The sequence below is a fragment of the Cyrtonyx montezumae genome, unplaced genomic scaffold (assembly GCF_038088225.1).
Source record: "Cyrtonyx montezumae isolate F1298 unplaced genomic scaffold, pur_monq_1.0 scaffold_12, whole genome shotgun sequence".
NCBI lineage: Eukaryota > Metazoa > Chordata > Aves > Galliformes > Odontophoridae > Cyrtonyx > Cyrtonyx montezumae.
In genome coordinates, this window is record NW_027071848.1 from 4,756,083 (window position 1) to 4,782,382 (window position 26,300).

Consider the following 26,300-nt stretch of genomic DNA (forward strand, 5'->3'; position numbering starts at 1 on the left):
AGCCAACTGCCCTTTCCTTGAGATTTGTTAGTAGCAGATGTTTAGGGAACATATAGGAACAGAGCACATATGGTCTGATCCTCTCCCTGCTGTATACCACAGCTTTCTCCAAAGAGAGCATCCTTCCTCAGACCTTAAACCATCCAGAAAATGGCATCGCTCTTTTCATGCTGGATGAGAACATGCAAAATAATTTGTCCAGGCAAAAAAAAAAAACCCTTAAGGAATATTTCAATTAATTTTATCCTCATGAAGTGAAAGAAATATTTATCTTCAGTCAGAGACATTTGGTTATTCACTTTCTTGTTTGTTTTTCCACAACTCACTGGTATATCAGAATCAAAAAAGGACTTGCATTTTGAGGCTGTTATTCTGCAGGACTCAAATCATTGTAATGGAGTGATATTATATAAGCTATATATACTAAATGACAGTGTAATTTACACTGTAGGGTTTCCTGACAAATGCGTAGCTTCAATAGATGTCATTTCTATTGAAATCAAGATTTCACCCTCTACACGTAGTTTATACAGCCACTTCACAATACTCTCCTTATTTTACAAGTAGGAAATCAGCACACTGAATTAGGGAAATGTTCACACCTATCAGCCTATTTTTTTTTATTTAACTTCCGTGTTCTGAACGCGTCCCCATAGGCACTCATATGTACCCTTACTATGCAGGGAATTTAGATTCACTCAATCTCTGCGCTGCACCGAATTTGTCTTCCCAAAATAAGAGCAAAACCAACGAGTCTAAAGTCACACCAGCAGTGCCTACACTGCAAAGACAACTGAGCTACTGGACACAGTATAGTTCCCAAATGACTCCAGTGCAGCTGTATCAGCCATAGTGGAGTACAGCCTTAACCGTGGCTCTTGTGTTTTCAGGGTTGGGTTAGCAGAAGTGCACAGTCATGGAGATCAACTGGACTTGTACATAGCTTAGGTATTCCTATGCCATCCTCAGTTGCACATATTAGGAACTTCAATGAACGCAAATTATTTTTACCTATTATGATAAGTGACCAATACCTGACTTTCATTTTCTACAGGATATATATTGAAAATGAAAAGTCTTGATAGAACCAAAACTGATAAATATTATCTGAGATAAAATCCTGTTTGTTAGCATATTTCATATCTTGATGTTTCTGAATAGATCAAAGCAATTTAGCTTGGAAGTGAGCATCCTGAAGCTATTTGTCTAGGCCCCTTATAAAAGCAGTCTTAACTTCATTAACTTGCTCAGGGACTTATCCAGCTGCATTTTGAATGTCTTCCAGGACCACCCTGCCTACTAGTGCTTATAACCTTCCTAATGAGATTCTCTCATGCAATTGAAGCAGCTCCAACAGTGATCAATTGATATCTGTATGTACCTAAATGTGCTCTGGAGCTTGAGGACCACAGGGCCTGTTACATCAGGGAATGCACTATCAGAAAAGTTATCATCATACTGCCTACGTATTTCTCTACAGGAAGAGGGGGATTTGCTTCTTCTGACTGTGGCAGCAAGATGTCAGGCCTCTCACATCTTCCTTAATGACAAGGTTTGTTTTTCTTACAAAGGACTTTCCTCCACCAAAGTGTCTCATAGAGGTTATCAGCACCATGAAATGTGGACATTTTTGGACTATAAACATGCCACACAAGGACACATGTTACAATATCTGTACAACTTTCTCAGCTACAAAACCATATTTTAGAGGGAAATGTTCAGAGAAAATATGCCAGCATATCCAGTGAGCCATATGGAGGGAGTTACTGTTAATTTATAGCTTCTGGAGAGAGAAACTTGATTTTTATCATTTCTGTCTGTCTTATATTTCTTGCGCACACAAATCTAACATTAAGGTTTATCTAGGTTCTGGCATGGCATAACTACTTGATCCAGGCTTAAAAAGTGGTGGTAGTTTCAAACTGAGCCTTACATACTAAAATTTGAGTTCCTTTTATTTTTTTTTTAATAAAAAAAATTATATGCCTATGATCCACATTAGGAAAGCAACTGTATCCATGAATTATTTTCTATTACATTCAGTGTACCACACCACAGACAGGTCTCAATACATTACTTAAAATTTACGTAATCCTTTTGAAATTGGTCAGCTTACTTAAAAATAATTGCTAAAGAAAATGATTTTTCATGGCCTGATTCAGTAGAGTGCTGTTATTATTACTTTGCCTTAACTTAAAGACAGCTTTTTACAAACCTCTATCACCTAAAAAGTGCTAAGTAGAAGTGGGAGTTAGAGGCAAATCTCTCTTTTGCAGGAGAGAGGATGGCTTAAAATCAAAGTGCGCTTCTTAAACCAGTATAGAGGAAGAAAACAAGTAATTTTCCTGAACTATTTATTTTTTATGCTTATTATTGCCTCAAGATTCATTTTAAATAAAGATATTAAAAGGCAGGATCCCAGTTCTGTTGTTTAGTGTGCCTGCATAAATCAGAATTACATGTGGACAGAATAAGGAAATGTCATTACAGAAAAAAAAAACCATCAAAACTCATGGTCACAGAAAGACTGGCTTATCCCAGGCCCTAGTACCATCCACAAGAAAGGAACTGAAGAAGTCTTACTGCACCAGGCCTCCGTCCTCTCAGCCTTGGAGCAGCTTAAGGCAAATTCTGTCAATCTTCAAGCTGCTTATGGTAATGTTTGCAAAGCAACTTAGCAATTCAGAGCTTAATCTTCATTGAAAGTCAACAAAACCTTGGCTCAGATGTGCTTAATTTACCTTAAAAAACGGGATCTAGGAACTTTTGCTGTTAGCCTTAATCCTGCAGGCTTTCTAGTGAGTGAGAGCTGGGGCTCTGAGGAATGGAGTGTGTGGGGAATGCAGTGGAGTGAATGATGAGCTGCAAGGAGCTCCATTTCCTCAACATGAAGACCTGCAAGGGCTTAATTTCATTTTTAAAGGACAGAATCTAAGAAGTTTAGCATCATCCTCTTGCAACTTTATTTAAAAAATATTAAAATGCATGTAGTTGCTGTTAAATATTTTTTGTAACACTGATTGATCAGGACTTCTCTCTGTGAAGTCCATTCATAAAGGCTATTGACAACCATAAAAACAAGTAATATAATATTAATAAGAAGAATCAATAGGTTTTGCAATTTAAGAGGTGATACGAAGGACTATTCTTTTATTTGCACTTTTTGTTGGTTTAATTCTACTTTTGGGTATACTGGCATCTTATTTTCAATCTTTTCCACACAAGAAGGGAAAGTAGAAAAGATGGAGATTCATAGAAGACATTGTCTACCAAGAAAACATTTAACCCAATCATGGAATCAAATTTAGAGGGATAAACTCCTTTTGGATAGGTAAGAAGTGACAGATAAAAGTTCACAGAGTTCACAGAATGGGTTAAGCAAATAATACATCTCTTATATCCAGTACTGCTCTTTCAGGCAGACTTTCCCTGTTACTTTCATTACTGTTTAGAAGGTTTTAGCTGAGTTCAACACAAGCCTTCAGCATTGTTCCATAGCTACTGATTTCCAAATGGTTATACTCTGGTAATCTGATGCCTCTAGAGATTCTGTGTTTGGCTTCATGAACCAAAAATTATGTAGAGTTCCTTGACAATTGTTCCATAAAAATACAGCTTTAGCCTGATTTGTGTTTGGATTTTTGCAAAATCTTGCAAAGTCTTCTATAAAAGAGACAAAGTGAAAAATAAGTATGTATTGCATTGCTGCTGAACCATAAAGGACTCTATCAGCAACCTCTCATTGACTGAGTAAACTCTTAATGAGCACTCTTGAAGTTCTGGCCACAAGACAAAAGGATTTTATGATTTCTCAAACAGTTGCATCCAACTGAGTTTATGGAATTAGTACATTTCTTCACATTTGGCAGAAGAATTAATTTCCATAACAATTTTGATTAGCTTTACCAATCCGTGACAACACTTGATGTCAGAAGAGCCAGCCTGCCAGCACAACCGCAATGGAAATTCAACTTCTGACTCTTTCACTGTCAAAAGAAAACATTCAAAGACAGAAGAAAACATTACTAAAAGGTGCTGCCATAAACAAATATCTTGACTTTTCCTAAATGTCCTCTCTTGTCAGAGACAAAGTAGGCAATGTTCTGTCTCGTTAATGCATTCTCCTGGCTTTCCCTGTCTACATTTTTAATAGCTTGAGAACAATTCTTTTCCAAAAGCAATCTCTAAAGGTTACAGTGTATGAACAGATTTATTACGACATGAACAAAAGAGCACTCCCATACTAGAGAAGTTTGAAAAATTCAATGCTTCTTACACATATTGCACAGAAATAAGTGAGAATACTCTGACTGACAACACTCTAGCAATACATTTTGATTTTTGAAAAAAATAATCCCTATCATCTCATTTCACTGCCACAATTGTCTGGATTTTGTCTGGTGGAATGTTTTTCATCAATGGATTTATTGCATTAAGTCTATGTCTTACTACTCTCATTTTATTTTTTTATGCTTAAGTGACAAAAATCACAAATATGGATAATTTTTTCCATTTTTCTTTAGTTCTCTAGGAATCTAAAATCATTGTCAAAAAAAACCCAAGAAGTCATTATATATCTAGCTAGTGGTAATAATTATGTAATCAGTGGGGCTCTTTCCTGTGCTGAAAATTTCCCTTTGATTATAGCCTACTGAGAGCACAGTGAATTCTGTGGGCAGGCTGGCCACAATGTAATTTTAAAAGCTGTTAACAGACACAGGGTCATGATTAGGTCTGAGAGAAAGCAATTGCAAGCTACTGGGTGACTGAGACAACTACCTAAAAAACCAACTGCTCAAAACAGACCCTTGAGAGCTATTGTAATACTTAGAGCCATCACAGACCATTTATTTCACAAAACTAAATTCAGTGCTTTTATGCAGTGTATTTTGTGTTTGAGAGAAGACACATTTGGGATTGGGAAAAAATGGGGCGCTTACACACAGAGTCCCAGTGTTTCTATCTCATTGTCTTTAAAAAAAACATTTTATTTTCCCTGACTATATATACATATATCCTGAAATTAGTATTTTCAGCCAGTAAGTAAGTTCCCATTAGTTTAAAAGTAAAAATCAAAGAATGACTCTTTGACTCTTGTATCAAGCTGTGCAACCCACAGGCTGCAATTTCAGGTGAATTACCTGGTAGTTTAAGGTATCCCTGATTTGACATTCAGACACTTTTCTATTTCTTTGTGGATATGGATAATTTTAAATGTCACAACACAGGAATCCATGCTGCTAAACCACACAGATTCCTCAGGCTTAAATCTGAGATGCAATCAAGCAGCAGCCTCAACAAGTCTGAATGGGGTGAAGGAAGAACATTCGAATTTGGATGCAGAATCCTCAGGCCAGGTTAAAGTCAGTCAAAAATAATCTCATGTCTTGGAAATAAACCTTTAGGGGTAAAAAAACCAACAACAACAAAAGGCCTAGGTTTTCCATTTTATTATGCAACTCAAAACTCGCTTGTAAGTTGGGGGCTTCACTGTGAAACCTGTTCCTGAAGAATCACTCCTGAACAATAACACTATTTCAGATCTTCTCTGGAGTTCTTCAAAAAACCTTTTTATAAGTATCGTGGAAGGATCTGCAGAATGAACACAGTATTCCCCAAGGGGAAAAGGTAGTCCACTTTCTTGATGTGAACATGGAAAGAGAACCTCTCCCTTCTCTTAGTGAAATCTTTCTGGAACTAATGATGCTATCTCAAAGCCTCTTTTTATTTAAGTCCATAGCAAAGCTACCTTCCAAACTCCCACTAGGAGCAAAATGATAAAGAACAGGTTCGAGTGAATGGAGAAATTGCTGAATAAACTATAGAAATGACATGCAAGCAAGTGGAAGAGACTTGGGTATAAATGTGTGGGCAACTCCACTCTGTCAGGTTCTCCATCAGTGACAGCTTAGACCTATCAGCTTCGTTAGCATCCTAAACTACGTGTTCATGGTTGCCTACCCCAGATCCACGTCCCACGACATCATCTTCCTCTGTGTGTAGGACAAGGGGATATGGTTTGATAGGACAAGGAGCAAGTTTTCAGACTTAAAGAGAGTAGATTTAAATTGTGTGAAAGGAAAAGATTTTTAGGTAGTAAGCACTGGAACAATTTCCCCAGAGAGGTGGTAGATGCCCCATCCCTGGGGACATTCTGAGACAGGCTGGACTGGGCTCTGAGAACCTGATTGGGTTGTGGATGTCCCTATTCATTGCAGGAAAGTTGGACTACATGGCTTCTAAGGGTCCCTTCCAAATCAAATGATTCTACGATTCAGTGATTCTATGTATCCCTTCCCCTGTGTCCTTCTCTCTACCACAATAGAGATGTATCCAGACGTTTCTGGTCCCTGACTTCCCTTGCTGTGCTGACTTCCAAAGAACAAATAGAAACCATGCTGAAGTGCTCTGGCATGATTTAGTTCAACAACACACACCTATCCCTCTCAGACCAACTGTAGTAACTAAAGTTGAGCTTCATGAAAGGACCGTTAAGACAGAAAACATCCACAGGAAAGAAAAGAGATTGAAAACAAGAGAAAAACACCAAAGGAATCAGTTTCTTGGAGGTGAAGACCTGTCTCAAACTTCAGATTCTTTTATGTTGAAGCCACATTGTTGTAATACACTCCTAATGAAAAATGTTCTTTAAAACAATTCACTCCCACTCTTCTAGAGAAGGTGTCCATATCCAACTGGATCACTCCTAGCACTGGGGTGATCTGGCAGTCTGCAGATATTGTAGCTGCACCTCAGAGCTTCCTAAGCTCACAGGAAGAAAGCAATCTTTCCATATACACTACACACAGGTTTCACCTGTCCACCTTCTCCAAATGATAGTGAAGCTGAAAAGAGAAGGTGAAAGTCTTCACTGATATGCCAGTATGTGCAAATTCAACCCTTTTAATGGGATCTTAATTGCACTGCAGTGGTTATTTCTATCACAGCTGTAGCTATAGGAATGAATTACTCTAAGGTTTCTTTTATTTGTTTCTAATGTTTTCTTTAAGCTTAGCCTGCAAGTGAGTTGAAATACATCTATTACTGAGAGCGTAGAATAGACAATAAGGAAATGTGAAGTCTAATTATGGCTTTGACACTGAATTACTGTCCAAATTCATCCAAATGTTAAACCTCTATGCATTGTATTTCCCCATCTGTAGGGAAAAAAAAATGAGTGGGGGAATAGAGCAGATGCGAAGAAGAGAGACAATAATGTATCTCTCCCTAATGATGATGCTATGAAGTCTGATGCCTGAGAATCTCAACTAAGGAAATTTTCAGAGGAAATGGTGACATCCATAACTACTACATATGCAGATATACTGGCAGATTGAAGAAGAGTTAGGGCTGTTTACAGAAGCTGAGGTTCTCTCCTGCTAAATGTTGTTGTCATTTCATAATCAAGTAAATGGCAAAGAGCAGCCTGTAAATTTATGTGCAAACTCCCATCTGTGCTAGAAGAAGAAAGTAATTTCAGAGATGCAAATAAAACTGCCACACAGTACCTGAACTGTATCACATTGAGATCACTGGCTGTGGTACTGTGGCAAGGGAATAGAAGTTTGGGGTTTTTTGCACTGAACATACACGAGCATTCAGTAAAATATATTGCTGTGCTGTGAATGTATTAATATCACATGCCTTGTCAGGAAGATCATGAGGACTATTTACAAAGGATATTTATAGCCTCAGCAAAGGAATCTCAGTTTCTCTGTTAAATTTCCTTTTTTGCCACAGGCTATGAAGTCCAATTACTCTTTCTGTACCTTATTTTTTTAATTTTTAAAATGCTGTTAACAATACAGGCATTGTGGGTGCCAGTAGTGTGTAATACATGGGATTGCACCACGAATTGAGTGGCTGTTTCCTTAAAGATAATATGATTTACCCTATGACAAATATTTATTACTCTAGATGTAAGAAGAGCTGCTATTAGAAATGTGATTTTACTATGCAGTGGGATGCAGCTTTTGGATGTACTTCTAATGGCAAACTATTTGCACATAGTGGAATGTAGATGACTCACTGCAAATTTGGTAGCATATTATGACTTTGCAATGGCAGTATTTTCATATTTTCCTTTCAAACAATCTTTGAGCAAGGACTTTCGATGCTGTTTTGGAATGCTTGTCTCAAGTTTTATGTAGATGTGGGATCCAAAAAATGATTAAGAAGCACCCAAGCACAAAAATAAAATCTGTTAGTTTCTGTCCAAATTACTGCTGGGATTAGCTTAGCACAGTGATCACTTCTGAAGTCTGGAATAACATCAGAAACTCATGTAATCTTGAATATGTCTGATATAAGGTGTGTTCTAAATGTTTGCATCTTCTGTTTCACTTCTCAGAACTGCATTTCTTTATTTTCTACAAGTAGAAGACATTCACCAAGAAGACAACAGCAATATATAGCACTCAAATACCTATTTTTTATTTCATGATGTTGTAAGGATATTAAGCAATTTTCTCAAAACTCAAGCAAAAACTCTGAACTGAGGAGAAAAATGCATTAATGGAAATCTAGCGTATGTCCTTTATAATTTTGATAATCACACTCATTCCTATTATTTTTCTAATATGGGAACTAAAGTAGCCAAGTCGTGAGTTCACCACATTTGCTTAATTAGTTTTCAGTGAGCTCTGTTTTCTATTTCGGTGTTTTATCCACATCTCACAGTAATCACCGTGATTGTGATGCTGTGATTTGTAATCCAAAATGTCTTATCTACCCTGTATAACTTAGGAGCCTGTTGTGAAATGCCTTGTGCAGAAGTGACTAAATGGGAAAATTTCTGATGCAGATGTGTCCTAACAGAGATGTTGGTGATTGCTCTAAAATAAAAATTAAATAATTGAAACTCATTTCGTTGTCATAAAAAAAAATAAGAAAAAAAGAAAAGAAAAAAAAGACTATTGACCAGCAATGTTAAGAAAGCTTAAATGAAGTTATGATATAAACATAAACCTGGCTCTTAATCAGATATGTTTAGGAAAGAGTCAGCTGTTGTATCATTTTCATTTAGTAATGGGGTAATCAACATAGTTAGAGCATACATTCACAAATCCTTCACTCACTGAAAAGTGTGCTCAAATATTCTCTTGTCTTTCTAGAACTTCATCTTAATTAGTGTTGCACATTATTATTCCAATCAAACTAAGTCAATGCCAAACATTGCATTCTGCATTCATTGTTAATGCCAGCTATACTGTGATATTCTGTGATGTTAAGTTCTACTCTGTGGTGAAAGTATCTGTTCAAGGGCAAAGAAGATTGCCCTCATTTACTTCTCCTCCTTAGCTTTTCATACACACCCTTTATCTTGGAACTTACAAAATACAGAGTATTTCTAATTTGGCATGATGTTTACTGCTGGGAAGTGACAGTCTTGTGTGTTTTCTGCAACAGCAGATACTTTCATCTGTTTTGAGTGATTAAATAGTGTGTGGATCCAAAACTGTAATGTTCATCATGGAGCCAGCTCCGTGGTCAGACTTTCGAGATGCTGATAGGCTTTCACAGCAAGGCACACAATTACTCAGTGAATTTCTCAGGTGAAAACAGCTTAATACAGAGATAAAATTCAGAGCACTACATGCTGTTAAGGTGAATACCAGCAGGATGATATCTTGTAAGTCTGTATGTGCACTGTTTTTTCTTCAGAGATTGACTGTTATTAATTGGTTAAGGAGAGATGGCTGACAGTACTTAGCTGCCTCTGCATTTATGTCTCTTCATCATTTGTCATCGTAGAAGGTTTCTTTGAGAAAGCAGTAGATGACCTGCTACTAATAAGAATCCTTTATAAAGGTAAATTTTTACTTAGTTGTTGCCATGTTTTTTGAAGGATTTCCACTAATAAGCCACTAAAAATTTTTGCATTGCTTTCACTCCAAGAACATTTACCAAGAAAGGCACAAGCACTTCCAAGCTCATGGATTAAACAACAGGATTAGATATTGTCTTCCTCGTCTTGGGAGAGATTTATCTGAGCTTTTCTGAACCTGTTAGACTATAAACTCCTTGAGAGAAGGCATATTCCAAGTAACATTTTTTCTCTTCGTGATCCAAGTCCTCTGTGCAGAATGAGTACTTATGGGACCTTCTGAATGATTCTGGTTGCATAGTTATAACTCTGATAACTTTTTAAGTTATCTCCTCAGTAGAGGAGAGAGTGTTTTAAATCTACCCATAAATTTATTATCGTTCTTTCCAATTACATTACAATGCCCAACAATTAATTAAATCAAATCCTTCTCACAGAAATGTTTACAAGTGAACATCGCCTCAACTTTATTTCTTTCAATAAAAGCATAGGACTTATGTCCCTCTTGGTATTTCACTCATCTAGCCTTTCTGTAGTTAGGATTATAATCATATTATTTGTCCTATTGGAATTTCCCTATGGGAAAATAGACATCAATTCTCGTCAGCCATGATGTTTAAACTACATTTTGTTTGGGAAAAGTATTCCCACATATTTCCTAACCAAGATCTAAGATTTAGCAAGGTAACTTCAGCTTGCCTCCTTCACTCATGTTCAGGCTTTCTGGGATTCATGTGCAGGACCTTTCTGGATATGGAACCTGTATATACATATATATATTACTCTATGTCCTATTCATAGGACTTTTGCATAGGCACACTCCCTGACATCAAAGCAAGGAGCCAGGGCTACTTGAACAGCTGGTGCAGCACTGGGGAACTGAATGCAGGCAGCAAAACTGTTGGTACTGCATGCGGGGAAGGAATGTATGCTAAACTAGACCTACTCTGGTCAGGGAATTTTCAGTTTAGTTTTAAGTTTCAGGAGTCTAATTTGCACAGCATAACACATCTCCAGGACACAAACTAAAGCTCTATGAGTGGGAATATCAGATTCTTTTTGAAAACTCACTGCTGATCTGAAACAAATTCTAACTAACATAGACATGTCCACACACCTAAATAAATAATTACACTTAGGACAGTTTTGATCTTTCGTATTTATTTTTCATAATGCATCACTGTCTGGGCACATGGAGGTGTGGGGAAAGAACAATTTCAACAGAAACACTTGGTGCTGGCAAGGTCACAAAATCAGTTTCTGTTTATCAAACTTGTTTGCTGGATACTCTGAAATGATGATCTTTTTTATTGAATAAAACAGTACTTCAGTGTTCAATTTCTCTTAAACCAAATGCATTCCACAAATATAACCTTTAAAGTGGAAAGTTTTCCTCCAAGAGACACCTTTCCCTTTGAAAAGGAGAATTGGAACACAAAATGTGTGGAACACAAAATATGACAAATTGTTCTAAAGTATATGTTTGCTAGACTGATGTAATCATCTGTCTTCACATTTTTACTTCTTTTCATAGAGCCATGTTTGACTATGACAAGAGCAAAGACAGTGGCCTCCCAAGCCAAGGACTCAGTTTTAAGTATGGAGACATTCTTCACGTCATCAATGCCTCGGACGACGAATGGTGGCAGGCAAGGAGGGTCACTCTGGAGGGAGACAGTGAGGAGATGGGAGTTATACCCAGCAAGAGAAGGTGAGTGCTGCTTCCTCCTCCTGCCTCCTTGGCCATGATGTTAAAATATTCAATTTTATTACAAAAACAGTTAGTGTCAATCTACTGAAAAATTGGGGAAGTAGAAGAAAATCAGTCATTATTTCATGACCTGGATGACTGTGAGATTTAAAGAATTTAGGCTGTTTAATGGTAAAGAAGGGAAACTGAAATGTTGACTTGATTATAGTGGACTAACATCTACACAGAGAAAGACAGGGTGGGAAACAAAAAGCGAGAGCACCATCTAATAAAGAGCTGCAGCACATAAAGAAAAAACAGAATGCAAGTCTGGGAATTAGCTCCAAATCTGAGGTGGAGCACATGTTTTAATATCGGGGTGATTAGCCATTACATCAAACTGCTGAGGGATGTGATGAATGTCTTGACATTTTCAAGTCAAGGCTGTACGTCTTTCTTTTCTGAGAGTAATAGAATTAAACTGCTGAGCCTCTGTGATGTAAAGAACAAAGCTAAATTACATAATGATCCTCTTTGACTTCAAAATCTGTTAATTTAATCTCTGCCTGCCTGGAAACTGATGGATAATCAATATTGGAGTATGTTTTTCATGTAATGTAAATGAAGGCACTTTTATCCATTCTCCAAACTAAATCTAAATCTTTCTTTAGCTGTGATGGATTCATGCTGACTAGAAGAGAGAAAATAGACATCTGAGTCTTACCCTTTCTTTCCATTGTTTACTCTGTTTAGGTGCTTTTGTAAAATTGTCCACAGGTCTCTGATAGTATCAGGACTGTGGCACAAATAAGTATTACTTTGTGCCTTTGTTGATAGTTGCTACAGAAAGGTCAAGAACCAAAAGAGTTGGAGGAAAATGAAATCTGTCAAACTACATTACATTTCTCTTCTGCAGCAATGCTCCCATACTGCATAAAACTTTCTATTCCTAGCCATTTCAGCTTTAGCATTAGTATATAAATGATTGCGCCCATTTTATATGATGGGAAAATGCAATGTCTGGTGCTTTACAGAGCACCTGCTGGCGTTTCAAGGAGAGCTTTCCTGGGTGCAAATAGAGCTCGTGGTAGCCCTTGTTCTAAATTACATAAAAGTGAATTGAAAGACCTTCAGAAAACCTTATTGACATGAGCTCTGCAAGGACCTTATTTTCTCTAATCATTACCATGTTTGAATAGCAACCACTAGGATTTTCAGAAAAGGCAATTTTGTAGTTGTATGATAGACAGAAATAAAAGATACATTATAATTTTTAAGATGGGGAAAATGTGCCCATTAAACAAACATACATAATCTCTAGAGATTGAAAAAGAAATGCTTGCCTACTATTAATTGATGCAGTAAATGCTGTTGTAATGACATGATTGCATGACAAATGGGAAAAGGGGAAAGTCTGTTCAATTATTACCAAGAGAGATAGTGCACAGAGCTCTCTCACAGTGTGGTATACACTTTGAAATGCTACAAATAACTACCAAACCTAATAAAATACCTATAGGGGAAAGAATGAGAAGGCAAAGCAACTGATTCAGATGTGGAGTTGCATCTTCTATATGATGGAGAGGATGTAAGTGCCTAAGGCTTATTGGCTAAACTGCATTCAAGAAGGACCGAAAACAGAGGCTTTCTAGTCAAGGTCAGACATATGATATGGCTTGGAGAAAGGATGTGACTTAGAAACATTGGGAGAAAAAAAAATGAGAAAGATTCAAATAGATTGTTTAGGATCTAAAAATAAGGGGCTAAAATTTGAAAAGATGCAGGTCCAGTTGCCATGCTATCTGCTTGTCATCCTGATTCTTCACTAGTGAATTTCAGCAGCCTGGAAAAATCAATGACATCTGATTTCCTGTCTGCACTAATATAGTGAAGTGATAAACCTGAGCATGGAGGTTGCTATTGTTTCATAAAAGTTTTCAGTTATACAAGGTTATTTTTGCCAATGCACTGAAAAGTGGATATGACTTCCAGGATGCTGTATGATCCCTCAGTGCCACTGAGACCTATAAGCTCTTGCCAGCAATTTCTGTGGTCATTTACACCGCCCAGGGTGAGGATGAGCAATCAATCAGATAAAACTCATCAGACTTGCCAGAATATACTAATTCAGAGTTAAATTTCCTCTGCGTGTGTTGGTTATTGAGAATGAGAGGCTCAGTCCAGGGGTAGTCCTGGAATTCATTCATCTGACTGAATACAGACATGTAAGCTGGTTTCTCCAGGCTGCTGTTATATGTCTTGTTATTTATATGGGACTATTGCTATAAGCAGTGCATTATGTGTAATAGGACATCTTTAATAACAAATTGTAAGATATATGATGTGGTAAAAAGGAGGAGAAGAGCATCTGTGGCTGCTCACTGAGTTGTGACTTCCCCTGCAAGCCCACCTTTGTATGGTGCTTTAGGTTGAAGATGTTTTAGATTTCTTCTGTTCTTTTTTAGGGTTCTTCATTTCTGTTCATTTTCTTTAGAATTTGTTGCTTGTGATTTTTAAAAAATATACATTTTATTTCTTCTGTATGCGTATCCATGTACATGTGATTTGTGTTTGATCTCCTTCCTTTGCCTATTCATTTATCCTTTGGAACTGCAGCAATGTTTTGCACTTTGGACTGGGGGGAGGCTATACAGATCCAGGGGCTATTAGTGCCAGAGTTGATCTTTTAGCATACTGGTTTGCTCCCTGTCTCTAGCCCAACAATAGCTAATATATAATCTCTGCATTTTTCATAAGTTAAATCATTATAGAATAGCTCTGAAAGCCACTTACCTCTTCGGTTCCATTTTAGTATGTACATATATAGACATGTATACAAATATAAAAGTATATGTATATATACACAGAAAAGCATAACCCATACAATATATTATTTCTTTAAGGCACCGTGTAATGGTAATTGCTTTCCATGCATTTACTCTTACCTTTTTTTTATATTTTTTTTCCAAGAGAGACCTTCAAACAATGACATTGCAACATGAGCTGAAAAGAGAAATTTTGCATAATAAATCAGGACTCTAAAGCTCTTTCTCTTCTCTATGATGTATGTGATATATCAGAATTAATCATAATTTATAATTGCGGGGGAGCTGCCACTCACTATTCTCTCCAGGATGTTATGTATATTACCAGCCTTTATCTCTTAGTGATTCAATAGTTTGAAAGCTATTTGCCTTCAGATTTCAGTGCCGCTGTCAATGTGTGGTCTTGGTGCTGTGTTGACTGTTAAATTATAAAGTCAAACTTCAAGAGGGAGTTTTGGAGAGTAGCATGGCAGCTAAAGGAGGGTCCCTGAAAGAGGCAATACAGAAATGGCAATGGCCTTGTATTTCTCCACTGATCTGTGCAGAGACCAAATCTCACAAACTGTGAGGTGATGATCTCACTGAGGATCAGCAAAATCTAATCGTCCTTCAGTGCTAAAGTATTGCTGTAACCCTTTCTTCATCTGGAGACAACATTTTGTCCATTTGTTATGGACATTTGTACGTATTTGCTGTTGTTCTGCACCATGGGACTGAGGCAGAAACTAAATACAGTGCTATAAAAGTGTTCTGATTTTGGATACTGATGTTGGCAATGATAAGACTTTAGCACAGGAGTCTAAATGACTTAAGTTGTGTTTTAACTGTAACCAAATAGTTCTTTTCATATAGTATTAATAAACGAACATAACAGACCAAATATGTCCTGGTTCCACATCCATCACAAAGATTTATCCAAGTTACAGCAGGAAGCTCTTGTGCGAGGGAGCATTTCCCAGGTTCATAGGTTCATAGGTACATTAGGTTGGAAAGGACCTATAAGATCATCTACCTGCAGGTCCTATACCAATGTCTCAGCAGACTATGGTCCTATTTGAGCACTACATTTAATTATATGAATTACTACGCGATCACCAAAAATTAACGTTTCATACTAGAATGACCAGTGGAATTAGATTTACATTGGATTTTTATTAGATTTAGATGTACCAGTTTAGATTTAGATTTTAATTTCTACATATATATCACAATAATGTTTTGTTTGCTTACTGTCCTGTCCCTTGTCAGGATAAGTAAATGGATTCAACTTCCCATAATGGGCAGTAGCAGGCAGAGCAACCTTTTTTCTCGCAATGAAAATTCTCACATTCAGAAAGGTCAATCAACAAAAAGCATGAAACCAATGTGCATACGTTAGAGTGTATTGAAGTTCTCCATAGATGCTTTAATTCAAGAGCTATGACAATTTTCTGTAGCACTGATTTTACACCTCCCTTTTTTTTTTTTTAATTGTAATCTTCATACAATAACAACCTCCAAATTCATGAATGGCAGACTTCAGTATTTTACATGTTGTGGCACTTCTGTTTTTGTTGGGTCTGTGGATCCAAAAGTAATTTAGTCTGCACTTTCACACAGATTGCCCCCAGAACAGTCTAGTCTAAATTCTCCTCATCTGTACATTTGCTCCCTCTGTAGGCACCGCGGATTTGGTCCTATAACACTAAAGCATTCACATAATTCTGTTGTTTATAGGAGAAAACCACTTGTGTGATACATCATTCCAAGATTTCCATTCTCAGGTAGCTGCAATACATATGACTGCAAAAAGTTATGTAACTCATATCTCTGTTATATATCAAACAAATATGCGTGATGGCACTACACAGTTGTGTTGACAGCATTCTCCCTACAAACACATGTAACCACACTTTCCTTTGAGAAAAAAAATGAGAGGAAAAAACATTAAAAAACAATGTTTCACAAACATTTTTAAGGACAAGGAACAAGAGGTTTCCTCAGCACAGAAGTCCCTGTGGGCAAAAAGCCAGTTCAAATTTGTTATTTTGCTCAGCTTGGCAGAAGGGCATGTTTATCCACTCAACTGAATTTTATTTTTAATGGTCTCCTACAGACTGTCCACCTTTCTAAACATCCCTTAAGACTTTAATCCTTAGATGATAAAACTTTTTTACATGGCATGATCTTGTAAGCTTTGTCTAAAATAAGTTACCTGACTATACTTACTAACCTAATGGGAAAAAATAAATAGAGTATTGAGTAAAATTGTTATGTATGTGTATCTATAACTCTCTTCTTGTTCACTAGCAATGATAAGATAAAAGGAAAACAGCCTCTAGCTTTTAAAGATAATAAGGGTGTTCAACATTTTTATGAGAAGTCACTTCCTAATGGAATTAGTCTACCATTTTCATAAAACATTGACCAAATGCCAATCTGCTTTCTATAAGCAAGTGGCTTTCCTAGGTGAAGGTGGAGATCTGTAAGAGAACTTGTTTTCTCCTTGTGAAAAATATATGTTCTATTGCAAAATATACCACTTCAGGAATACTCAAAAATAATTTAGAGAATGAGACCTTATTGGTACAGTGAAGCTTCACACAAGCAAAACTAAGAAGTGTGAAGAATAGAAGTAATGGAAAACTATGCATTCAGTCAACATATTTGGACTACAAATGGTGATCTGCATTGTCTGTTATCCTTCACTTGATGGAATACAACAAATGTATATTTGTTGCAGGCACAACAAATCTAAAACAGATATCGTGGAAGCAAGACATGAAGAAGTACATTGGCAAAGATGCAAAATATAGCAAGTTCTTTCAAGAACCCATTTTATGTTGTATTCTTCTACATGATAACTCTCCTTTCTTCAGTTCTCATGCTGGATTTGAAAATTGCTTTAATTCTGCAAAATACTTCAGAGCCAAATTCATGCAAATTAGGTTACTGTAACCATTTTATTTGATTCCAGACACCAGTTTCTTATTTGCATCCCTACTCTGCATCAGTGATTAATCAGTTATTAAAGATTAAAGCATGTCTCACTTGATATTTTACAGCTCTACTGAGACGACTGATTAGTGCTTTTACAAAGGCACTGACAAAATTCCTAGTGGTCCATTAACCTCCAACAGTGGGGGTTCACAGGTTCATGTCAGATTTGAGTTGTACTCAATTTCTTCTTGCTTTCGGTGTACAAAAAAAAAAAAAAAAAGAGCTAAAAATCTCATTTTGAAAAATCCCAAAGACTTATTTTCAATGAACAGAATGGTAGTTAGAAATTACTACACCTTTAGGTGCTTCATTACAGTAGTAAGTTCCTATTCTTCAGAAGATGAGTCAGAAGCAAACAGCAACCAAAAGAACTGAAGTTTGGAACATGCTACTGAGGAAACACTGAAGTCTTTTCCATTCTGTTGACCATACATGGGAGAAAAAAATCTTGATCTTCTTTGAAAAAAGTGCTGCAAAGTCTCTACTACCAAGAAAGACTACAAGGTTGGGAATCTAGCTAGAAATCTGTGTCTAACCCTGATAGAATCATAGATCACCCATCCTAGTTCATCCATATGAGACAATAACTCTCTGTTTCCATCACACAAGGATCCTAGGCACACAGAGCAGAAATACACATTCTTCTGTGAGTACAGATGCCATGGAATTGAATGTTGCCACAACAGACAGTGATGCTATATTTCACACTTTTTATTTCTCAAGAATTTACCTCCTCTTGAGATCTAACTCTCCCTGCAGTTGCACAGTTGTAACTTGGGACAGCCAGAAAGTTTTTCTTCCCAATTAGGTACACGAAGAAACTTGTCATGAATAAGCATCAATGTAGGAGATGACTACACAAGATGTACTTCTCTGGTCCCAGATCTCAGATCGTCTTAGACTATTTCACTCTACAATGTAATGTTTCTGCAGGGAACAACAGTTGGAGAGCAAGTGGAAAGTGGGTCATGAAATCCACATTAGTTGTGCTTGATGAGAGGTTTTCATTTCCAAAGTCACATTAGGGGAAGGCTGAGAGGTGATCTTATCAGTGTTTTTAAATATCTAAAATGTGGGAGTCAGTGTTGTCCGGAAACAGGACAAGGGGCAATAGGCACAAGCTGGAACATCGGAGGTAACAGTGAGAGCACTGGAACAGGCTGCCCAGAGAGGAGTGGAGTCTCCTCCTGTGAACACATTTGAAAACTGCCTGGACTCTTTCCTGCTCAACATACTGTAGGGAACCTATGAGTCTGGACTCAATGATCTCAAATGTCACTTCCAACCTTTATGACTTTTATGTTTCTATGATTCTATTATTTGAATGCTGGAAGTCTTTGAACATTTTTTGAAAGCTCATTGAACCTCAGTGATCCTCATAACTTTTGCAAATGAGACTCGAGCCATGAAGTAGTTTTGGAAATTGCACCTGTATTTTTCTTAAACTCCTAAGCATTAATCTACTGAGCAGATTTATAACCAGAAAGGAGCATGTGAAGAATGTGTATATTAGGCAATCCTTGGTTGCAAATTTTAGTCTTTGCATAATTTGGCAGATGAGAACCATTCCCCTTCAGTTAATCTTTTGGACAACCAGTTTATAATCCTACTTTGTGCAGCAATGGTAAATAAAATATGGATACCATTCTAAATGAAACATTTCTTCCTTTAAAAGTGTTTTTCTCAGATGATTGTTGAAAATGTTGCCTAAGGGATGGTGATTTTTCTAGCAGACAAAGGAATGGAGGAGTATGAAGAATTTTCACTCCTCTGTTATTTAGACATTCACAATGTTAGCTGCTGTGAAAAATTTTCATGCCTAACCCTGCTTTGTCCTGGTGATAAGGGGAGTCATTATTATTTTTTGTTAAAATGAAGCAATTGCTAAACTGAAGATACATGCTAAAAATGTTCAAAGTACTGTTTCTTTTAAATATTTATTAAGATCTATTTTTAAGAGCTAGATCAAATAAAAATAAACACACACACACACACATACATATATATATTAAAAAACTGATATTCTTTTTTTTTTTTTTTTTTCATAATTCCCAACATTTTTAGCTCACATTTTGACTCTGGCAAAAATGTCCCAGTAGCTGGAAGAAGAAATTAGAGAAACAACTTCAGTTCACTGCAATCTACGCTGTAGTCACTCAACAAAGACAAAATCTTTAGAGAACCAATTTCTATCAGATTTCTGCAGAACATGCATAGAAACAAAGCTTTTAAGACATTTGCGTGGTGAGATGATTCAGAAAGTAGGGAAGTGCATTCCTGATACCAGAGCAACCTCCTGTCATACTTCAAGTCCCTCACTCATTAAATGAACCTATTCCTGTAGTGAGGCCCTGGCACAGGCTGCCCAGAGAAGCTGTGGATGCCCCATCTCTGGAGGTGTTGGCCAGGTTGGGTGGGGTCCTGGGCAGCCTGAGCTGGGGGGGGGCAACTCTGCTCATGGAAGGGAATTGGAACTGGATGGACTTCAAGGTCCCGTACAACCCAACAAGTCAATCTATGATTCTAGGAAAGCAGTAGAGCACCTGAGTCAAAGTGCTTTAGGAGAATTTTATATCCTGGGTGCAACCATCTATTATATCTGAGCCTTTCCTCAACAGTTAACCCATTTCAATGACACTTTGGGCAGCAGCAGTATTGTAATTGCCCTGAGACACATGAAATTTCAGCTTGGAAGTTTCTGTCTTAGCTAAATAATGAAACACTTGTATTGTAGAAAGTGTCAGAAAAATTGTAATGAAGAACAAAACTGTGTGCATTCTTCAACAGAGATGAACATTATGAAATGCTTGAAATATTCAGCAGACATTATAAGCATGTATGAACACTGTTAATACATTTGCCTGGAGGATTAGCGGCACTTAATGATGTTATTTATGGACTATTCAAAGCAGTGCAGAACATTTCTGTCATTCCTCATCTGTCTTCTCTGCCTGTAGAGTGCAGCCATTCCCGCCATCGCTCCTAACTCAGTTATGAATTTCATAAATAAGGTCCACTCTTCAGGGTTAATTTTCAACTTTCTTTATGTGATGAATAAGAAATGAAGTTAAAATCAGATGTTTTAGGAAGTTAGAAAGGATTGGGATGAGTTTAAATGTTAACACAGATTAATAAGTTGAATACTGTGTTCATTTGAGGCAGTCACTTTCTCAGAAGGCATCCATCCTATTTAGGCAATTATACAGCCTCAAGTCTTCATTTCTTACTGATATCAGGGGACTTCATCTGCTAGTTTGAGTTTAAAACTGTCCATGTGTTTTTAATAACAGAGATTTAATTTAAAAGCTGCATTTGAGCTGTTTCTGTGTGAATATTCCACACATACAGAGAAATGCATTTATTCTAAATTTAAACTGTAACTATAGTAACCAGCACTCACTCTGTTTCAGTAGGAAATATATAAGCCCACTCAGGCAGAAGGAAACATGTTGTGCTAATTATCATTCTATCATAAGAATAGAGTTTGTATTTAAAAAAAAAAATGATTACCAAAAACTAAGCAAACTTCTTATCCAGACTTAGAAACCAAGAACTTTAAGAGAAGATATTTCATTACAATTTGTGTAAAACTGTGAAAGTTATAAACAGAGATATATTTGGACCGATTTGGAGGATATAATAAACTTCATTTTTCTCTCCAGATAATATTTATTGTCTAATAAAAATACTTCATCAAGCTATTACAATCTAGCTTTGCAGGACTGAACTTAGATTTCCTAGAAAAATTCATGATCTTAGACAGTGTTACTGTTTCAATTATAGGTGACTTGAGCCAATAGATCCTGTAGATGATTTTGCAAAGGTGGCATTACCTATAGTAATGAAAGTATTAGTCAGGGTCCACCCTTAGCAAGTTTGCTGATGATACAAAGCTGGGAGGAATGGCTGACACACTGTAAGGCTGTGCTGCCATTCAGCAAGACCTGGACAGCCTGGAGAGTTGGGCAGAGAGGAACCAGATGAGGTTTAACAAGAGCAAGTGTAGAGTCTTGCGCCTAGGGAGGAATAACTGCATGCATCGGTACAGGTTGAGGGATGAGCTGCTGGAGAGGAGCTCTGAGGAGAATGACCTGGGTGTCCTGGTGGATGACAGGTTGACCAGCAGTGTGCCCTGGTGGCCAAGAAGACCAATGGGATTCTGGGGTGCATTAAAAAGAGCGTGGCCAGCATGTCAAGGGAGGTGATCCTCCCCCTCTACTCTGCCCTGGTCAGGCCTCACCTGGAGTATAGTGTCCAGTTCTGGGCTGTCTGGTACAAAAAAGACAGGGATCTCCTGGAAAGAGTCCATCGTAGGGCTACAAAGATGATAAGGTATGTGGAACACCTCCCTTATGAGGAAATGCTGAGAAACCTGAGGATGTTCAGCCTTGAGAAAAGAACACTCAGAGGGGATCTGACACACATCTATAAATATCTAAGGAGCAGGAGGCAAAGGGATGAGGTTGGACTCTTGTCAGTGTGGTGGTAGGACAAGGGGAAATGGCCGCAAACTGAAGCATAGGAACTTCTACACAAATGCGTGTGGGAACTTCTTCACAGTGCAGTGACGGAGCACTGGCACAGCTGCACAGAGAGGTGGTGGAGTCTCCTTCTCTGGAGACATTCAAGACCCACCTGAACTCCTACCTGTGCAACCTGGGCTAGGGAGCTGCTTTGACAGGGGAGTTGTACTCGGTGATCTCTAGAAGTCCCTTCCAACCCCTACAATTCTGTGTTTCTGTGATTCTGTAAGGTCAAGAATAGCTTTTCCTTTCAGCAGATTTCCTTTGCAGTAGATTTGTCTCTCAGCTTGAGGTTTTCATGGAGTTTCACTGCATTTAGGGGAGAGCTCACACTTTCTGAGATCATTTTTAGAGTTACTGGTGATATTATTCAAGCATATTGTGTTAAAAGGTTAAATATAGACCATGTATAAATCTTGTAGTTGGGGTGAACTTTCAAAATCTACTATATCATTCTCCTGCAGGTAAAACGTGTACTGTACATATCTCCCTGTGTTAATAGATTTTAATATTTTCAAACATTTTTAAAATAATACCCACTCACTGAATAATGGGAACTCAGAATATTGATCCATGGTATTTAGGGACAGAAAAGGAACACTGCTCGATCTCCTTTATAAACCTACCTTGTGTGTCTTTTTTTACTCTACACTGGTGACTGGAATTTGTGTTTTTCCTGTCAAGATTCTAAGATGTGAATGCCAGATACACCTCTTCTGTGCTATTTTGATGGCTAAACTTCTTAACCGTTAAAAAGTAAACCTTGTGTTTTTCTTAATCTGAATTTGCCAGTCTTTAGCTTATTGCCAATGACATTTTTCTCTCTTAATTTCCCAAACTATATTTATTGAAGCAATGGATATTAGGATCAAATAATTGTTGAGGCTTTTCATTCAACTTCCTTTAAAAATACAGTTACCAGAATGGTGCAGACTGAACCAAGGTGTTGTACCGCACTATAGTCTGGACTCTTCACTCCCACAAAGTGGGCACATGTGGGCTGTCTGCTCTGGTTTCCCAGTTCAGGCCATGAGGGAGCTGACAAAACAAATGTCCTTTTTGCCTTCCGTTTCTGCACTTTGGTTCATTTTGTGCAGCTGCCTTGATTCTTGACACTAGATTCATTTTCAGTAAACTGATCTTGAAGATAAGCTCACCCAATGTGTCTATCTATTAATGAGTGATCAGTTCCTGGTACCAAACTGGAAACAGACCAAGGAAACTGAAATATATAATTTATGTTCTTTTCTTATATGGCTACACTGTTTCCCTATGAGTACCTGCACATATTTGTCTTCAGAGTTCATCCACTTCACTGAAATAAATCGGGAAAAAAAATATTTCCATACTGCTTCCATGGAGATAATAGTTTAAAAAAAGACCACCCACCTATTTCACAGTGTTTTAGGGTGGCTGAAAATAGTTATTCTGCCCTGGAGCATTTGCATCGCTCCTCAGATATCCTCATTTGGGAAAAACTGTAGTTTTAAATAAGCAAAACCTGAAGCAAGCTTCTCTGCACTCGAATATTGTAAGAAATAGCATACGTCCATCTTTCAGAAGACAAATTTAGAATTCATTTCAAAAATCTGAAAAAAAAAGTTCCAGGGACAGCATGTTCAGATTTACTGCAGTGAACCAGCATTCACTCTCCAAAACGAGCTGAGGGCAAGACCTTTAAAAAATCTGTGATGTTGGTTAAAACAGGTTGAAGAACTTCATATTTAAACAGTGAAAAGATTTGAGGACATGAAAAGGGCTTTACAAAGCTATGGTCAAGCCATCTGCCTGTGTGGTGGATGCTGTTTTTTGCTGAGTTTTCATTCATTTGCTTGTTTTTGAGAATCAAGGCTAAGTTTGCTCTGAAACATAAGGAAGGGAGCATCTTCTTCCAGTCTACTCTGTTCAGACCAGCTGCATTGTATGTCTGACCATCTCAGTTGGCTAATTCAACTCATTAAAACCACTAAAACCTATTCACTTTTACTATTGAACTACTTTTCAACAAGGCAGCATTAAGGGGCACTGCTGGAAGCAGTTGGAAAATGGGGTAAAGGGAGAGAAAAATGCTAAGGTTCTTCTTTCCAACATCTGCAGTGCCTTAGATTTTAACTCATTCAGGTGAAACTTTGTTTAGTTTGCATGTTTGTTGGAAGGAAGTGCTGTTCTGTTGGTGTAAGGAAGACAAAACTTGGAGCCAGTCCCCTGGCTGCCTGAGGGGCATGGTAGTGATGGGTTGATGGTTGGACTAGATGATCTTAGTGCTCTTTACCAAAGTTAATGATTCTGTGATTCTGCGATTGGCTGAGGAAGTGACCTGACATCTCTAACTATTTGTAAAAATTTGCTTTAGATGTTCACTTCATGTACCACTGGGAGTCTTAACAGATTGAATATCAAACACATCATGGAAAGCATGGCTCCAACCAACATGAGATTCTTTATTTCTGTTTTCCTCAGAGTGGAAAGAAAGGAGCGTGCCCGTTTGAAGACGGTGAAGTTCAATGCAAAGCCTGGTGTCATTGATGCAAAAGGGGTATGTAAATAATGAAAGCTTTTGAAGTTGCACTTTTTAATCATTTTGTATGTTTCTGAGTAAAGAAAATTTTAGCAGCTTAAGCAGTATGGTATGATGATCTTCTAAATATTTATTCTTTTCAGAACAATACTGTCTGACAATGCCTCCTAATTGGAAGATGCAGTTCTAGTTAAATGGTGGTTAGAGAAGAAAAGACTTTAAAAAGCAGTGCACATTGATGTATGTTTAACAGAACAGAGAAAGCAATGTAAATTCCTTGACTTGAAAAGGTATTACATCTAAAATGAAAGGCTGACTATTAGAGTTCTGGATGCAAAATTTAGCTCTGGGGACTCACTGCTTTGACAGTTGTGACAGACATTGAACGCAGGTGTGTTTCACAATGGACCAGCCAGCACCAAATCTGCTAGTTCCCTTCCAGCAGCACTATGCATTCAGAGCAGCATTTCTGCTGTTATCATTCTGCAACAATGCTTTAATGTGCCCAACAATCAGTGGTGCTCACTGCTCTGATGCCCAACACCTTATGCATTGCTGTCTGGCTGGCAAGAGTCTGAACATGAGAAATACCTACAGTCCTGACTGTGGAGGTACTTTTCTCTGCAGAAGTGTAGCAGTAGTTAATACTTGACATCAATATTTGCTTTTGAAAACAGTCCAGTTGATGTGCATGGATTTACAAGTGAGGGTTTCAGTAGCAAAACAGGAGAATGTGGGTGAAGTCACCAGCAAAGAAGGTTCCATTTGGCTTTAGAAAACAGGGAAGTGCCAACACTGCATGAGATTATCAAGTCATAGGTAGGGGCTAGCAAAGGGGCAAAGCATTGATTCAGCAAATTCCTTTCAGACCCACAGTTCTTGAGGTCCCCTGCTCATTTGAAATTCTTGTTCTTAATGTCTTCTTACTTCATTTTTCCATTGTAATGGGAATAGACATACTTCCTTTATCCTACTTTATCCTCTCCTTTTACTTCACCGTGTAACAGATTAGCAGAATTAAAAGTTCATCTTGTTGGAATACAGTTCCTAGAGTAGAGGGTACCCAGCCTCGGCATGCCAGCAAAATAATATTTGCAAATAGTTGCAAATACTTCTCTTACTGCCATAAGAAACAATTCTTGAGTTCACTGCAAACATAAAATAAGTGCACTGACTGCAACAAGATTTCCAGATTTATGAAGTATGTGGAATCAGAGTTCAGCCTCTGATCATTATTTGCATGTGCAGGTATCCTGGTACAAAATACATAATAAACAGCACTGTGAAATCTTTATCTCCTTGTGTTTCTTAAGGAATCAGTTCTACATATTGAAATTTGAAATGCCCACTCTCTGCAAGCCTTCAAATTAACTTTGCCATTTATCTGGGGAGATAATATGCTTTATATTGCCAATGAAATTACTTGTTAAATGCCCATTTCCTGTATATAATCAAAGCCTCAGGGGAATAATTCATTCATATAACTAATGGTCCTTATTCAAGTGAGTCTGTCAAGAATTTAATTACCTCTTGATTCCCCAAATTGTTTTTCCATTTTTGTCATCAGCATAACATTAATCTTCCAGCTACTCATGCCAATGTTTGTTTCACTATGGCGGAAATAGCATAATTACAGACTGAGATGTTGTATCCATTTGGGAACACATTTTCTATCATTTGTGTTTGCTAAAAACCTACATTGGTCCACTAAAAAAAAAAAAAGAGAGAATTCACAACTTTTTGGGGAAAAGATAATGTAAAGGTGTATTTAAAGGAGCATAAAAGGAAAAACTGTTCACACTGAGGTTAAATGACATGATGTAAAATGTGACAGTTGAGTACATTTAAACATATGTATATTTTAGTGATCAGCAATTCAATTTAGTCTTCCAGTGTTCAAAAAGAAGCAGTGAAGCTGTCTAACACTAAGTTTTACTGT

The 26,300-nt window shown here is 37.4% G+C and overlaps 1 protein-coding gene across 6 annotated transcripts in view; it reads left to right on the top strand.

The window, feature by feature from the left end:
* The window catches only part of DLG2 (discs large MAGUK scaffold protein 2), a 1,006,374-nt gene that overhangs the window by 938,444 nt on the left and 41,630 nt on the right, over positions 1–26,300 (top strand). For all 6 annotated transcript variants that reach the window (XM_065729952.1, XM_065729947.1, XM_065729948.1 and 3 more), the window contains 2 exons: positions 11,361–11,537; positions 24,304–24,379. In XM_065729952.1, coding sequence (XP_065586024.1) covers positions 11,361–11,537; positions 24,304–24,379 — 253 coding nt within the window. The remainder of the gene's footprint in view (positions 1–11,360; positions 11,538–24,303; positions 24,380–26,300) is intronic.